Source organism: Abrus precatorius, unplaced genomic scaffold (genome assembly GCF_003935025.1).
Source record: "Abrus precatorius isolate BTA unplaced genomic scaffold, Abrus_2018 Scaffold11, whole genome shotgun sequence".
NCBI lineage: Eukaryota > Viridiplantae > Streptophyta > Magnoliopsida > Fabales > Fabaceae > Abrus > Abrus precatorius.
Genome location: NW_020874303.1, coordinates 26,245,286 through 26,264,009, shown reverse-complemented (window position 1 = coordinate 26,264,009; position 18,724 = coordinate 26,245,286). Strand labels below are relative to the sequence as shown.

Below are 18,724 nucleotides of genomic sequence, written 5' to 3'. Positions count from 1 at the left end.
TGTGTATTGATTAAAGAATGATTTCTTTACTGAAAAAAGTATAAAAAATAAAATATGTTACGCTTCAGAATCAATCTTATTAGTGTAATCTTTATTTAATAAAATTAAATTAACAATATAGACATTTTGCATCTTGTGTAACAAAAACTTGTGAGTCTATATTAATTAACGTTATGATTTCTTATATTATTATTATTATTATTATTTATTAATATAATATGTGATTATATTATTAGTTTGAACTCACAATGTTTATATTATTCATTTAATTTCCATTAATAGAGAATTATATTGTCTGTTAGAATTATATCACGTTCATCTATCAATATTTAAGAGTGTATTTAGATAAATAACTCAATCCAGTGTTTTTTTGGATAAATTTTTATTTTCTGTGGCCTTATGACAGACATTTTATCATTAAATTTATTAAATTAAATAAAAATATTTAGTTTGATAAATTATAAAAAATTAAAATAAAATAAAAAACTTATAAATTATTTTTATAAACTTTTCTATGCGTCTCAAAATATATTTTTTCCCAGTAAAAGTTACATTTATTGTCGCAATTAATGTATATATATCATTGATTAGGGGCATTGATTAGGGAAAAGCAGTATTTTTATGTACACTTTTTCTTATCCTATACATTTAATTTATAGCTTAAAAGGTATTCAATAATTTTTAAATACTTTAAGTATTCTTATGACATTTGGTTAAAAAATGGAAAATAAAAAAATTACAAAGAAAAATTTCACTAATACCATCATTTTTTTTTATGTAACTTAACAGTATTTTTTTAATAATTAAATTTTGTATTTATTAACTTCTTAATCAGTATCTTAAATGTATTAATTAATAATATTATACTTTAATTACATAAAAATTAAATGTTAAGCATTTTTATATATAACCTTTATATTTTTATGTCTTTACCCACTATTAATTAGGGGAAGAAAAAAAATTCCTGTAGTTGTGCAGCTGACAATGACAATCCACAGTAGCAAATTACTATCGAAGTGTTAGAAAGACTTTAACAACAGTACTGAAGACCTAGGCATAGGATTACCTCTTTGTAATGAAGCGGATAAATTTTCTCCATTGGAAAGGTTACAAAAACATCAACATTATATAACACCTGCTTTCTGTTGCTATGAAAAAAAATTCATATGCTTCATCACTTGAGGTAATTAACTGTATATCTTAATATTAATTAACCACAAAGCAAACTCATCCATAACTCTTAATTTCCTGCTAGTTAATCACCACCCTGCAAGTGCTCGGTATCAAACCGCTCTCCATTTTCATGCCTCAGCAGTTGAGAATTTTTTGTTACTGAGCACAAGCACAGTGACCAAGTTCAGTTACTGTTACTTCTACTCATTATAGTAAATTAAAGAAAAGCTATATATATATATGATCATGTATGAGCAACTTCATCTTCATCAGACCCAGTAATGCATTCCTTCTCATCCTCAACCATGCCTTCAAGAGAAGGATGCGGGGAGTGACCTTTTCCAAAGGATCTAATATGATCTTTGAGGGATCTTTTGTGCTTAAAATCTGAACCACAAGTGCAATACCATAACTTGCCACAGTTCTTTTCATGAGTCCTCCAATCCCCTTTAACTGCAAAGGTTTTTGCACATTTTCTACACATAAATGGTTTTGCCCCATGTTTTCTTTTGTAGTGGGTTTGGAGTGTTCTGAAGTCCTTCAAGGGCTTTGCTCTTGGATGATTTATGTTATTCTTGCAACCCTGTGCACAACAGTAACATGGTAGCCTTAGCATTGCAGCTGGCTGTGTTCCTCTTAGTGAGTCTGGTCCTTTCCTAAATTCTGAGCCATGCCCCCACATATGCATCTGCAAATTGTAAAAGTTTATTTTAGTTTTTAATTACCAAGTTAGACATGTTCATTTGTAATTGATCCCAAATTTACTAGAAATTAGGCCATCAAAGTTATTTTTCATGCCTACTCATTTGGGAACCAAATCACCTCTCCCCCTTTTACTGTCTCCTTTCTTGTTTCTCTAATTAAAAAGCAATACACAAAAAAAAAAAAACTCTAATAATTTGAAGAAAGAATATTATTACTTTTAATTAAGTGTGACTTTTTAATTGTGAGATAGAGAAAGAGACAAGAAAAGGGGAGATAGATGATTTCAATCTGTTTATTATACCTACCTATGTTGGCCTTAAATAGATTAGCAGTAACACTTAATTGTTAATGTAACTTATGGAGGTCTAGTTAACTAGTCGAATTCTCGTGAAAGTTACTGCAGCACGGCTAGTACTACGAATGGTGAATCAGATATTTTTCTTGGTACAAATCCATTTGAAATTTAACCCATAAAAAGATTTGAGTCGTTTTCTAACCTTTAGTTTTGAGGTAGACACAAATTAATCACCAATTCGTATTACATATCTCAACTCCAACTGTTCCTTTAATTAAACAATAACACTTAATAGAACAAGAACAACAAAAACAAATAAAGTTTTTTTTTTTTAATAAGATGAACAGAAGAAAAAGGGAAATTGAATACAAATTGAATACATGATTTCGGTGACCTAACAGTTATATATAATGCCTCTTAAAGAGTAGGCAATTGTGCCCCTCCCCTCCATAAGATATAGAATTTTATTTGAAGGCATAGTTCCATTCTAAAGAATTTGCTAAGAAGGTAGATCTTGCTTCATACTGCATGCAATTTCATATATATTGTAATTTTATCATTATCAGCATCCTGTCAAACACGGATTAGTTCCAATGCTAATTGGTTCGTTATATTCTGAAGAGGGGTTTTCAACCCAAAAGGACAAACACATGGAAAGGAGAAAAAAGCATGAAGATATGGAAATGAAATTTCTATGGGATAAAAGGAGCCTTTTACGAAAAGTTGAAGGGGGTGATAGCGGGGCAACAGGCCGTCTTGCTCATATTTCTTAAAGTGAAAAAGGAAGCAAAAGAAAAAGACAGTCATCAAAGGGTCATGTTTATATAGTCATTAAAGTTCATTTGAATGATTATTTTCTTCTTGAAGATTATCTTCGTCCTTACCGTCATCATCTTGTAAGGATATGGAGGGTAAAATTATCAAAATAAATTGATTGTAACGAACACAAAAGGTGCGGTATGATTTATATTTCATGATAAGTATCTGGCAGTAAGAAAAAACTTGAAATAAAGTGACAACATCTGAAAGAAACATATTTCCCAACTTGTATATATAGAATCCGCAGGATGTAGTCTAATGCTGCGATTGTGAAGAAAACTAATATCTTTTTTTTTTTCGTACAACGTTCTAAAGGAGTTATACCTACTTGCAAAATCACAAACTAAAATTCTATTTCCCAACTTACTGTTGTGAACTGGTGTTCGATTCTATTTTGTCAATGGTACCTAACGATGAAATTCAAGCGTGAGCCATCGGATAGGTTATGGGTATAATATGAAAAGAATGCATGATTTTAGTTTCAAAGAATATTCTCCTTTTGAGAGATTGATCCTAGCTTGGCTGCAAGTTGAAGATATACAAGTTTTTCTGTATAGACTAGTTAATTCATCAGAAAATAGTTTAATAGAAAAGCTAAAGCTTTTCTTTTTATTAGTACACGAGAAGTTATATAGTAACAAACTAACCTGCATGTTGTTATATCTATTGAAGGTCTTGCTACATATGGAGCAAGCAAACTGCATCGGTCCAACAAGGATCTGGGAAGGAGTTGGTATCCAAAACCTTCTCTCCTGGTTAAAAGAACACTCATGAAAGCTTTTCAAGGGTTCTTCTTCCTTAACAAGGAAAACCTTCTTCTCATCATCATCATCATCATCAGGACCTCTTGTGTTGGGCAATCCAATGTGCAAAGCCACAGTCACTTGTTCCACCTTCTCTTCTTTTACTTCAGACCCTTCCTTTTGCACTCCATGGTCTTCCTTGAAGGGAAAAAACTGGATAGTTTCATGGACAAGTTCATGCCGTGTCAAAGAAGGAGAGGATGATATTGAAGTAGTTAGAGAGGAAGATGGTTTGAGCCACTCAATGAAAGTTGGGGTTTGAAGGTATAGATTCTTGTCTTCTACATTGCACTCCCTCAAACTCATGTTCTTTAGAGAGAGTCCCTGGATTTCTGAATTTCTCTTTCTCTACTCAGAAAGGCTTATATCCTAACTTTATTGGAGAAAGCCTGCACTTATATTGTTGATTGATCAAATGAATCTTCCTTTATTTTTTTTCGCTTTTTTTTTACCCTTACTTTTTCTCTTTCTTCTCCCTTGGCCTTTGTTTGTTTCTTTTTGGTGAGAGAAAAAGAGGGTCTAATTGGTGGGGATAGAAAATGACATGCAAAACAGGAATCGCCAATTTAGTAGAAAAGAATCCTAGAATAGTATGAACTCCGATCCGAACTACTACTTGGTAATTGGTACAATGTGAAGCGAATGTGTTAATCCTTTTACATTCTCTTTCTAATAACATACAATGGAATTTGACCCACATGCCCTCATTTTCTCACACATTGACCTTAAGCAAGGATTTTCAAATAAGAGGATGAAAACACATACGCATCTGGTCAATACCTAAACGGAGAAAAGTATTGAAATGACGAACAAGGACCTAGAGTGGATATTTTATCTAGTGTTTTATACTACATGCTCCTTGTTGGTTAACTTTCGTAAATCAATAATTAAAAGGAAGAAGTTAAGATTAATTGTTGGTGATGATGATGACTGTTACAATTAATTATGTATACTGCAATATATATATATATATATATATATATATATATATATATATAAGATATTTAATTTATAAAAAAATTATTAAATTTTTCTAGCGAATATTTATATATCTTTAATGTCGAGAGTTCCAATATCAATTTTTTTTCTCCTTATACTGAATTAATAAATAAATAAAGCTTTGTATGTCATGGAAACAAAGTACATAAGTGAGACTAGGACATTACAAATGCTTAAAACACTTATAACCTGTTTTAATACTTATATGGTTTGATCATTCAATGAATATATTGTTATTTATTCGTGGGTTGCTCGTACCTCAGTAAGAATACTACCCCCCCCCCCTTCCAAAAAGAAAAGAAAAACAATTTTAAACGATATATTCAATAATTTTCATGTATTTTCAGTTAAATAAATAATAAATATACCCTTATTTAATGATCTAAAGATAAACTTTAATTGTTTTAGACAAATCTTATCCTACATATTACGAGCAGATATATATCTTTCTTAGACAGATTGAGGGGATTTTGGAGCTAAGTAGAGTTGATCAGTGATATAGCTTAATGGTACTCACCGACAAGGCACAGTGAGCAGTTCTTTCTAGACAAATACTTTCACAGGCTTGTTTAGCTGTTATTTATCATTCTTGACTATTTCTTATTTACGATATGGATGGATGCTGTCTAGATATGATATTCAATTATATCTATGACCATGTGTTGTCCTCTATTTTTTTTTTCTCTCGATTAGAAATTGTGAGATGTAACTTTGACTAAAGAAATTAGGTCTTAATCTATCTTGAAGTACAGACACGTACCAAAGTATAGTTTGTAACATACTTCAATATATATTGGCAAAGTCTACACTTGTATTATCGTAGCTAGGTGGCAAATTCAATGAATCATTCACTGAATAATCCTTCATATTAGGCATAATCAATCACAAATATTAATTTGCATCAATCAAAATCTCGCCTGTTTGTCTTCTGTATATGTATGTTTGTATTCTTGTCCCATGAAAGATGATATTGATGCACATAAAAAATGTCCTTTGCTTAAGATCAACCGTTTGAAGCTAATTTTATTAATTGACAATGTAACTGCTAGCTACTAATTAACGGCCAGAAATCAATTGGTGGTCATATCTAATTGTCCTACGTACACACCTATGTTGAAAGAAATCTTCAGTTGCTAAGTTAATGGGAGGATTTTGACAATTGAAAGGAAGTGTTCGATTTGTACCCATACTAGCCACGGTGGTAGGTTACCTTGAGACCCCCTTTTTTTTGGCTATATATATATATATATATGCCCCAAAGATACTGTCTCGTGACCATATTTTTCAACCACTTGTAACCTTTGTAATTTTTAGGCACGTAATCAATATTCAGTAAAGTTTAAAATTTTATATTAAAGTTGAAGTTAAAAATATAAAATATAAAATTAAAGTTAAATATGTTTAATAATTTACATTTTTTAAATTTAATACTTAATTTTATATGTTATTTTTAAAAAATAAAGGTGTTACTAGATTTTAGAATTTAAAAAAGATTCAAAAATAAAAAAAATCTTTAAAAAAACTATTTTTTCAAAATTTTGTTTGATTCTGATGCTTCTTCTAAGGGAAAAAAGTTTAAAATAAATTGGTCCAACACTTGTTTTATTTAGAGAAAAACTGTATAATATATTATACAGTTTAAATAAGCCTTCGTGTTATCCTTTAAGAACTAAAGACTATATATACCGGCTCTTAACGATGTTCAAAATTAAGTTCATTAAGAATGTTACATTAATTTAATTTTGAAATTATTTATTTTTACATGCGTCAAATAGTTATAAGTTATTATTTACTGGAATTAAATTGATATGCTGTAACAATTAACCATTACTCGACAAATAATATGATATCATCAATATATTTTGGAACTTAAGTTAATATTTAAAAAATATTAAAAAATAAAATATGAATTTATCCCTCCCCCGGGTCATCCTTAGGTGTTTGGAAGACGTATAATAATGGAATAGAAATTGCACAAAATTAATGGAATAGAAGCGTCACAAGAACTTATGCCAAATCAAGCTTTATATCCCCCAGCAAAGAATGATAATAGCAAGAGATTTGATTGACGAGAGACTGGGAATGCAGATATACATGAACCGTAGCACAGTCATTTCAACTTCATTCACCTAACTTTCAACTAAAGCAAAATAAATTTTACCTCATATATAATGAAATTTTTATTGAAGACTGAGAAAGATAAATTTGAATAGTATAATTATATTTTTATTAAAATTATTAAATGAATTTTAAACGTTTCATACTTTTTTAAAAATCTCTTATAAATTTTATATTTTAATTATGATCAATCATAATAATATTTAATGGTTGAGGCTTACTTTTGCATTCTCACTTAAAAAGAACATTCTCATTTTATATGTTTTCTATGGAAAACACATCTAATGAAGGAATTTTTTAATGAGTGGTGAAAGAGTAAATCTTAATTATATAATTATAAAAAATGATAATTTATAATTTCATAATCAATTATTGAAATAGTGCTTACAAATTTGATAAAATTATTTTTTTTTTTCTTTTGGGGGGGTGGGGTTGTTGTTTTCTATACAATTACAACATAGAGTAATTCTTTAAAAAAAACTCCTGCTTCATCGTCATACTTTATATTCATATATTCATGATTCTTTGTTTCACCGGAATTATTGAATTCCAAATACACATATGGGATTTATATAGTAAAAATGCATTTTATTGTAATTTTGTGAAAAATATAAATTCGAAGCCCATAATCATACATGCAAAATTGAGGCATAAAAATTGGTTGTGATCGCATTTTCATTTTAAGAAGCCTCAAACTTATCGTGATTTTGGTAATTAACCGTTGTGTTTAGGATAATAGTTAATAAATAATTAGAAAAACGAATAGTATAAAGACTTGCCGATCTTGTTTGATTCAAAAAAGTAGTCCGCAATTGAAGGACTGATCCTGGTGGAGCCGATGGAGGCGAACGGAGAGACAAATTAATTAGTGGAATCTGTATGGACTAAAAGTATTAGAAAGATTAAGGAGCACTAAATAATTATGTTAATTATAATTCAATATAGGTATGTTCTTCCCGTAATGATTAAGTTCATGATCTTTTTTCAATATTATCCATCAAGTCGAAAAAGAATGGGATTAAACAAATTCGTGGAATTAAAATTAGCTTTATTTGAATTGGCTAATTAAAACTAACCCTAAAGTCCTACCATATTTGCATTACCGTGTTGAATCTGTAAGCCAGTCCAATTTCCAGCTTTTTTTGTTTCTTCTATACCCACAAGTTTGTGATTCAATAAGATTTTTTAAAAGTTCAATATTATATACATATATTAAAAAATTATATTTATATATAGCTTTATTGTGAGTAAAAAAGTTAGTATCAAGATGTTATTAGAAATTCACTCTTAAGAGAAAAAGAAAAATTTGTAAACAAATGATTTTTAACTCAACTAGTCAATTTATGTATCCATTTGGGTTCACAACTTGCTTTAATGCCTATTTTATAAATTTATTTTTCTTAAATTATTTATAAACTCTTCTAAATAAACTTATCTCTTAATACAACTAAATTAATTAAGCAGATATTTAATTGTTATGTATGTAATGAAGTATAAATAGCTATAACGTATATTATTTATTTATACATGGATGGGTTGCTTTAATCTCAAGTTTTTTTAAAAGCAAATTGGAAAGGATCATGATTTTTACCTGTTGTGTTTTTTATTCCTAATCCAATTACGAAACGTGTAACATTTTTATGCTTAGGTTCAAGTTTTGGAAGTCATAATAACTTCACATTAAGGTGGTAGGTTAGGAGCTAAAATTAATTAATTAATGACTTTCTTAATAAGTGATTTATAAAGATGAGTTATAGAATATAAAAACTATTAAAGATTACAATGAAAATATATGAATAATATTAAATATTAGTTCATTAATCAATATTTTTAAGACCTCCGCTAATAATATTTTAATTAATTAGTGGCACATAGCACATTTTGAAATAACTACTAAGAGTCTAATTTAGTTACATTCTATTACTGATGGATCAAAGATAGAAGTTTCTCCACCCCATTGACCTCGTCGTCTCTTCGTAACATGGCGTAATATTGAGATAAATAATTTTCAATGGAGAAGATCCAAAACATTTCATTGGAAATGTTTTGGTCAAAAGCATTTGAACTTTAAGTTTAAGGGACTCAAATGAATCTTCTAGCCCTTTTTATTAGGAACTTCATTGAAAATGGTTATCACATTCCAGTCTATTTCCAAAGGAGGCCCAAGGTTTACAAAATCGTCATCATTAGCAAGAATTCGTCAAGCAAAAGCTAACTCAAGAAATAAAAACCAGTAATGCTTTCAATTCTCCATTATTTGCTCATCTAGATTCAAAGGACCGTAAACATATTCAAGTGGAGTGAGTTAATCTAAAATTTGTGAAACTTATAAATTTTTTCTTGTTGTAAATTAATTGAGTGGTTCAGGCTTAATTATAAAATTTTGTCCTCGATTTTGTGCGTGCTCAAATCCCATCTTAGCATGTATTTTCTCCATGCAATAACCTTTGTGACAAGTAAATAAATTTTTTAGAGATAATTATATTCGAGATTTTTTAATTTTTAATGAAGTTTACACAATATTCTTCTTATTTTTACATTAATTTGACCTTCCGGGATTCATACGATTACATAAAAAATCAAGAGTAGCTAGAATAATAAAAAAGCGTATAGGATATTATGTTGTTACATATTTTAAAGAGGCTTTTGTGAGATGGCTTTTTGGGTCAAGGAAGAAAAATTAAACGTGGGTGGGATAGTTGTGGTTGGGCCTATTCAGTCCTCACTTAGGGTCAAAATTTTGGGCCGAATATATAGCCTCAAATCTATTTTTCGTCGATGAGTATAATTTCCAGCGTTTGCAAACCAATTCATTCCACACAAAAAAAAAAAGGAAAAATAAAACTTAATAAGTGAAATATAAGAAAATATCTCTTATTGTTAACTTATAAAAAAAATATGGAAGTTACAACAATATACCACTTTTTGGAATTGCCATTTTTGTTCTATCAAAGATGAATTGTTTTTTGGACCAAGAAAAATGATGAACTTTTTCGTTTATGTTAATGATATCCATCATTTATTGCTTACAATTGATTTTTGAAAAGATAAAGTGAAAGTAAAAAAATTTAGGGCTTGTTTGTTCTGTTTTTTAATTTTTAAAAAATTATATTTTAAAAAATTATTTTTTAAAAAACTAAAAAAAAACTTATGTAGACTTTTTTATTTAAATAATACCTTTTTAAAAATAATTTTTAACAATAGAATTTTTTAAAACTAATTTTTAGTGTTTTTTTTAAGTCAGCGACAACATCGTCTATGTATAAATGATAATAAATTATTATTATTATTTTAATATATTATCGTTCCAATATATTTAATATTATACCAAAAATTGACATATATTAAAATTATATATATATATATATCAAAATGAAACGATAATAAATTATTATTATTATTTTAATATATTATCGTAATATAATATATAATAATCGTATTTTTTATTATTATTTTAAAAATCTATCTCTCAAACCATCCTATACTTATTTTTTATTTTAACAAGATAACCATAACTACTGTCTTGGGATGGAAACAGTGTGATTAGTTCGGCGAAAAAAATGGGATATTTGGAATCTGGATCAATTCTAATACGAATTGAGCAAATACTAGAATTTATAACATGAATTAAGGTGGGCCAATTAGCATTTAAATAACTTAGAAACAAATAGTACCGGCGAAAACAATTACACTTGTACATTTGTTAAAGATTTAAACTATATTGAGTTGGTAATTTGACCATTTTACTTGAACAAAATGAAACGAAAAATCGTGTTCCATTTTACTTTCTTTGATTTTAGATTTTAAATATAATTATAATGTAACCTTTTTTATCTTTACATTCTTTTTTGTTCTATTTCTAAAATATACTAAAGACATAGAACTCATATCTTATATTATGTCTTATTGTAGCACATCTACCAAATGTTAAGTGTCATGATCTTAACCCTAAGAAATGACATTTAGTTAATTAATTCAAATCAAGGAACCTCTTAATAAATGATTTACAGATCATACAACCCTAGTTCTTAATTAAGAACACATACACACACACACGACTAAATGAATTAAGAATCATTTCTATACTTCACTTTCATGTGATCTCAATTCACCAAGCATCGTTTAGCTAGAACTAGCTAGCATGCGCCGTTCAATTCAACAGGCTGCATCCCTAAGTATAAATTCTCTTCCCTACATTATTAGCCTTGGCATCATCCACAGTAAATAGGTTTAACAGACTCTTTCTCCAGTTCCAATGACATGCATACAAAATCTCTCTCAAGTCTAAAGTCCTGCACAAGGTTTTTGAATCTTTGTTACACCTTTGGCAATAAGGAAGTAATACATGAACATATATCTACCTAGCTATGATAAGAGCATGATGTTTAAATTTTCTAGTATTTTAACCTGTAATTTTTTTATTCATATGAAAATGATACGTGTCTTCTAAAGAGAAAAATAAAAAAAGTTAATTAATATTTTTAAAAATATCTCTTACTTTTTTTATATATAAATAAGACAACTCATGAGTTAAAATAGTAGAAAATTTAGTTTTTTTTTCTATGACAAACATTTAGAGGAACGTGTTATAGTCTCATTGAACTACGTTGACATATGCACACTAACAAATTCAAAAATAGTGAAAGGGTGAAAATAAATAGGAGAAGTGGCACTCTTTTAAACATTTATTGGATATATTTGTTATAATTAATTAATTTTATGAAATGTAAAATATTTATTCAATAAGTTGATTGTTTTAAAAAGTTACTTCAATTTCTTAAGAAAAAGTCAATCAATCACAAAAGAATAAATTAAAAATGTTACTATGATTCTTCGAATAAAGAACAAATTAAAGAGACTTGAATAGGAAATATATTAATTTTTATTAATTTTCAATGGAATTGTCCACTTGTTTCTCTGCCACACTATATCTCAAACGTGGGTTGTGGTGGTATCGTAACGTGGAGAGTTGGGAAAACGGACAACAAATCTACTTTTCAGAGTGGGAGCTGCAGTCCTATATAAAACATAGGGGGTTAATGGGTTCAAAAAGAAATGGTAGGAGCAAAATAATAACAATGCGAATTTGAGCAGAAAAAAAGAGTGATAGAAGAGACCCTAGATTACATAGAAGGAAGCATCAATTATGGCAGGTTCATCCTATCTTTTAACATCATTGTCTCGTCATATTCAACGGTGCCCACAGTAAATACGTATATATATATATATATATATATATATATATATATATATATATATATATATATGTATGTATGTATGTATTCATTGTAACTTTAAAGTTGCTGACAAAGCCATGATCAGCTGTACCCTAAGACTCAATGATGACACTGATAACTGATAAAAGAAAGTGTCGTAGGCAAAGCTTGATGTATAGACACCTCAACATGTGTGATTATTCAAGAGAAAAATTTTATTCTTACAATTCATTATACAGTTCTGTATAATACTTAAGATAGATAATGAGTAAAAAACTAAAGATGAATAATAATATGATCAAAATAGATTAAAAAAAAAAAAAAAGTGAGATACAAGGAGTGTACGGGTGAATATTTAATTAGCTGAGAAACGATGAACCATGTCATTTACTTTTCATTGAGAATGTAATCTATTTGGATAAGAAGAAAATCGAAATACAAATAGCATGATAAAAAATAGAGTAAAAAAACTATTTGAATGAGTTAAAATAAAAATATATATAATTTTTTTTATTTAAAAAAAAAAATTATCAATATTCTTTATTTATATTCTTAATGTGAATGTATCAGTTCAACTTGATAAACGAATTGTTAGATATGATAATTTTATTAGGAATGATCGGAGAAGTTTTATTATTGATTTTTATAGTAGCACTTACTATTATCTTTCCTTAGTGTTGCAGAGTTATGGACCTTTTATTGGGGTCTGCATCTAGTCATACAAAAGCAAATTCAGTGAATCTGGATTGAATGGAACTCTAAATCTACTCTTCAACTTGTTTTGAAAAATTTAATTTATTAGATTTAATTTTACTTATAGAAAAGTCAATCAATGTACTGATTAGCTTGCTAAATATAGAGCTCAGAGTTGTGCTCCTTGTATTTGTATTAATGACCCTCCTTTTCTTCTTTTTCCTTTCTTTTGTTTGGATGCACTTGGTTCAAGAAGTGTTAGATTTTAAATTTTTTGTTTTGTTGGACTTTTAGCCCCTTGTAATAGTAATAAATAAATAAATAATATATTTTTTTAATAATTATTGGCTATAATTATAAACTTTTAATATGATTTTATTTTTTTAAAAAAATTTAAATGAATAAAATTATAAATTTTTTACATATATTTTTTTTAAAAAAATTACAAATCTTTATTTGATACGGAGTTGTCAAAGTATACTGTACACTTTGTAATTTTCATAAAATATTTATTATATTTCTTTTATTTCACTTTAATAAATGAAATTGGTGAAAATTTAAGTTAATACAAAAAAGGTAAAATTTGATAATGAAATAAAATTTAATTATATTACACACAGGTAAATTTGTCATTTTATGATATATATTTTTTACAATGAAGAAATTTGAGTGATTTTAACTATTTTTATTAGTTTGTCAAATTTAATTAAAGATATCTTATAAATAATTTAAAAATATAGTGTTTTTTACTCTCTTTATTTTTTTTAATTTTATCGGTCACTCCTCTCCTAATCTTCTTGATTGTAATTTATTGCTATAGTATTTATCAACTAAAAGAATTGTTGTATCAACTGATTGAAGGAATAACTTATTTTCATTACCATTTTTTTATTTTTCCTTATTTTTTAAGTAAAACTTTGGTCTAATTTTATCATATGAGTATACCATAACTCGATGTTTTGAGATGGAAACTCTGTAGAATATTTTTCTGTGGTTAAAAGAAATAATTAAAAGGTTATATATAAAAAATTAATCCATATTTTTCTTTTTCCTTCAATTCATGAATACAAATTTTAATTTAAATGTCAGAATGAGAAAAATTTACATAAACTAAAAAATTAAATTATTTTTTGAAATTAACCGATGAACTTACAAATATATCTTTTATTACTAAATATTTTTAACACTACTCAAACAGTATAAATATTTTATCAATTTTATTAACTTTAGTTTTTAAAATGAAATTTAAGTATTTAAACTCAATATATTTTGATTAAAGAAACTATTTATTATAGTAAAGATACAAGAGTATAAAAAATTATATTTTAACTACTTAAACTGAATTATAAAAATTGAGATTAACAAAATAAATACTTTGTATAAATACAAAGTATTAGCAAAGGAAATTTACTTAATAGTTTTTAAATTTCTTATCTAAATAGTTAAATAGAATTAATTTTTACATAATGAGTAAAAATAAACGCAGTATGCCAAATTGTGGATAATAAAACGTATTTTAACATTGCTTGTGGATAATAAAACATGTTCTTAAATTGCTTGATTCTGATGCAGCATGGAACTGTTTTTGCAGGTCGTAGTCCTCTTGTACCCAAATTCTGAAAGCACGCAAACATTGACAATTCCTTCTGAAGTTCAGTACATTTGAGATCGTTAAATAGCTGTTGAATCCAAGTACATGCCAAACTAATTTTAACGTTCTGTTTTTCTTCCCTCTTCCTTCACCAGAGGAAAGGTAATCTGAAATTAAATAAATTTTAATATATGGAATATATTATTTGTTATATATTAAAAATATATTTAATCAATTGCTAAATTTTAATATTTTTTTCAAATAAATTCATTACAAAAATAAATATAACTCCCTTTAAATTTTATTTGAATTTCATGTTAAGGAAATGACAAAAATAGAAGTTTAGAAGTCAATTAAACATGAAAAAAATGGTTAAATTTTTTTTGTAAACCTCTCAAAATTTTCTTAATCTTTTTTAGTTTTATTATTTTGGAATTTTTAAAGATTAATGTAATAATATTTACTATTTCTATTTCTATTTGTTAATTTAAATATTTAGTATGATTTAAAGTCAGTAACAACAAATAAAAAATAAAAAAATATTTTTTAAAAATATTAGTTTTTAGAATGATAATTTTATATTAAAAAAATAGAAATATTAAAAATATTTATATTTTTTTTAAAATATAAAAAAGTAATAATGTTATTTTCATGTTAAAACTATCATTATCTTTTTTTTAATATTAAATATAGAAAGATTTACTTCTTTTTCTTTTTTTTCTTTTTAAATTTTTTCATATTTATATATAATTACACATGTACTTATATTTATTATTAAAATTTAGTTTAAATACCTTTTAATTACCTCCAAATAGGGTCAATTTTAAAAAACTATCTTAGAATTTTTTTTTTTCAATTTTATACCTAACATTAATCTCTGTCAATTAAATGGTGACGTGGCTAACAGTTTGTCACGTCACCGTTGATCTTTCTCATACATCTCACTATTAAACTACCACATCAGATTTCACATTAGTATTTTTAAATTTTAACCTAAATGTTGCGTTTTGGATGATGTGAGGGAAAGAGGGCTAAATCTAAAACCCTAATTGAAGAAGAAGTACAAAACGAAGACGCTGAAGATGAACTCGAAAAAGAGAAGAAGCAGAAAAGGAAAAAGAAAGTTAGGATTTTCTATCGTGTGTTGTCGTTATCTATCTAGAGTTTCGTTTCGATTCTTCATCTTGACAAAATGAATAGTGTAGATAGTTCATTATACTCATCTTTTGTTCGAGCTGTAACTTGCAAATGTAAGAAGCCCGCTATAATTTTGACCTCATAAAGTAAAGATAATATTGGTAGAAAATTTTGGAGATGTTCTAGTTGGAATGTAAGTTCAACTGGTTGTATTTGTTCTAGATTTGTGATTGTGTTTACAAATTTGTTTGTATTTAGTTTGCAGGAATCTAATTCTTGCAATTATTTTTGTTGAGTCAAAGAGCCTATAGATGAGGACAATGAGTCTGTTATGTCAAAAGAAATCCATACAATTCAATAATTGAAAGCAAAGATCGGTGATTTAATAGAAATTGAAAAAGCAACTGAGGAGAAAATGGCAAAAATCAAAGAAGAGATGGTGAGACTTCAACAAAAATGTCATGATTTCCATCAATAACTTACATTAATGAATTATATCAATATTCTTCACAGGAACAACTTCTTTGTCTCCAACATAGTATATCATGAGGTCCAATTTAAAATGACCCCCGTGATGAATTATAACATTGGAAGTCATCTACATAGAAAAGGGAATAAATATTCATGTCAGGTAAAGCAAAAATTTATGAAAGAAAATCCTAACTCGCAATAATATAATCAAACAACACTTTCCTTCAACAATGTCCACAACGAAATGCCGCCTCTGGTAACAACCATGGTACTTGAAAAACAAGAAAAAACAACAAAGCCGATGTTTATTTCAAAAATGAAAAACAACAAAGGTAAAGATGAAGATAAGAAATAAACTACAATATCAGATACGAGGTTCAACAATTTTTTACTTTCTATTTAGAAATATTTCACTTGAAGATCAAAGATTGAGTAACTGTCCAATAATGATTTAAGCTTTTATTCTTCAACATTTTCACATTGCGCGCTTAAATTTCTATTTTTTAATTTTTTTTAATATTTTTTAAATTCAAAAATACTGATGTAGAATCTTGACGTGGTGGTTTAATAATAAGATGAATGAGAGGAATTGATGGTGACGTGGCAAAATATTAGTGACGTTACCATTTAACTGACATAGGTTAACGTCAGGTATAATATTAAAAAAAAAATAGTTTGACATTAAATTAAAAAAAATTCTTAAATAATTTTTTAAAATTAACCCTATTTAAAAGTAGTTAAAAAGTATTTAAATCTTAAAATTTTAATGTATATTATTAGTTAAACAGCATCCGGTAACTTGGCAGATAAAGCGAGTCTAACCTCGAGTCCTAGACCAATACCTTTTCACAGGCCAATCGGGCTCCACCTTCTTAACGATAATTAGTCTGTCCTTATAAATAGACCAAATTCATCTACATGCTCACCTTCAACCGACACAATGGAGCTATCCTTCCCTCTATAAACAACCATTTCATTTAGTTTATATATTTGTTCAAAAATGGTTTATATATTTTATTTCCTTTAGGAATGTTTGGGTGCCCGTCTATCAATGTTGCACACTCTTACCCGTTAGATAAGATCCATTAGACACTAGCCGTAGGGAATGATGATGCATGATATAAAATTTTTATTTATATCTTGTTATCTCCCCATCGACCATCATACATGCGTGCCCCATTAAAAATAGAAATAAAGACTTCTCTTCAGAGAAATATGCATGATTGATCCGTTAAGATGTAATTTCTCTGTTTAAACATAAAAGGGATACATTATGTTTCCTTTCTAGTTTTACCTTGTTATATACCTTTATTTGTGGAACACAGTTTCCATATTATAATTTTATGAAGGTAAAAAGGAAATGAGAATTAGCTCTTATAGGGAAACACTATTTAGTATCGCACCTAAGCTTTTAGGGTCGTCAGAAATTCAGAATGGCGTCTAGCATGCCTGAATTCTTAATTTCTCTCCGTTCATATTGCATGTCACAGTGAGGATGAACTTCGAATCTTCAGCCCTTAAAGACTGGGATTTATGGACTTCCACTTCAAGAAAGAGAAATATCGAGTCAATAATTAGAGACAAAGAGACCAATGTTATCGTAATTATATAGTGTGGTAGCAGAGTTCATATAGTAATAATATTAAGTATATTAGCAAAAAGTATTTTGCTAAAGTTGAAGATATACAAACGAGAAGGAATAAGGATCTCACACTTAATGGCTTTATCGTATTGATATAGAAGATAGGTATGGTAATATAGAAGTCCCTATGATATATTTTTTTTTCAGAATCCAGTCAGAAAACAAAGGCATTATTAGGAATATTGTTAAAATTCTGGTAGAAATACATACAGACCCCAGCAGCAATAGATGCAATTCACACGTTAGTGTTTTATGGTAATTGTTCATATGAAGTTACCAGGGCTCATAAATGGGAGCTTTCTCGAAGCCGAAATTTCTAACCTATGATGTGCAAAGAAAGAGAGTATTAGTTTAATTCAAATAACAACAACTATGACATGACAGTAATAATAATATTATATGGACATCACATATTACTTAAGAGGCTTAGCAATGAATTTTATTTTTAAGAAATCCATAGAAAAATGATCAGACAGTGATAATTTTATTAATTGATCTATGTGTTTGGCAGTAGTTTACGTGTAGAATTGTTTATTTGATTTTTAAAATGTTATATTTTATTTTTAATTATAATATTGTTACTTTATTTTTATTTCGTATCAGATTTTGAAGGTTTAAATATGAAACAATAAAAAATATATTATTTTCACAAATTTAACATTAATTTTTTTTAAAAATATATGAAAATTTATAATTAAAATAAAATAAAAAAATAAAAAAAAAACATATTAAACGACTCTTAAATAAAAAATGACTATTTCATAAATAAAATAAACAAACATGCACCACATCCAAATCAACAACTTACATGCAAACTCATACAAAATTTACAGAGAACTCAAGTAAAAACATAAATAATTTCAAACTGAAACCACAAAACTAATAACAACAATGCAAGAGGGATATAGTTTGATGCTAGGCTGCTAGTTTGATCAGGTTGAGCAAGTTCAAGTTCAACTTTAACTTTAACTTGACAATAGAGCCCCTCACACCCTAAACTTATTTGCTGAACACCACACCTTATAGACCTAAGTAGTCATTAACCACTTTTTCTGGCTTGTT

At 27.5% G+C, this 18,724-nt stretch overlaps 1 protein-coding gene across 1 annotated transcript; it reads right to left on the bottom strand.

Moving 5' to 3' along the window:
* Positions 1 to 1,417: 1,417 nt before the first annotated feature.
* LOC113855936 (zinc finger protein WIP3) lies at positions 1,418 to 4,108 on the bottom strand. Its single transcript, XM_027487564.1, has 2 exons — positions 3,640 to 4,108; positions 1,418 to 1,861 (listed from the first exon to the last, which is right to left on the bottom strand). The coding sequence occupies exons 1-2, from the start codon at positions 4,099 to 4,101 to the stop codon at positions 1,418 to 1,420; spliced, it is 906 nt and encodes a 301-aa protein (XP_027343365.1). The 5' UTR covers positions 4,102 to 4,108.
* Positions 4,109 to 18,724: the final 14,616 nt, after the last annotated feature.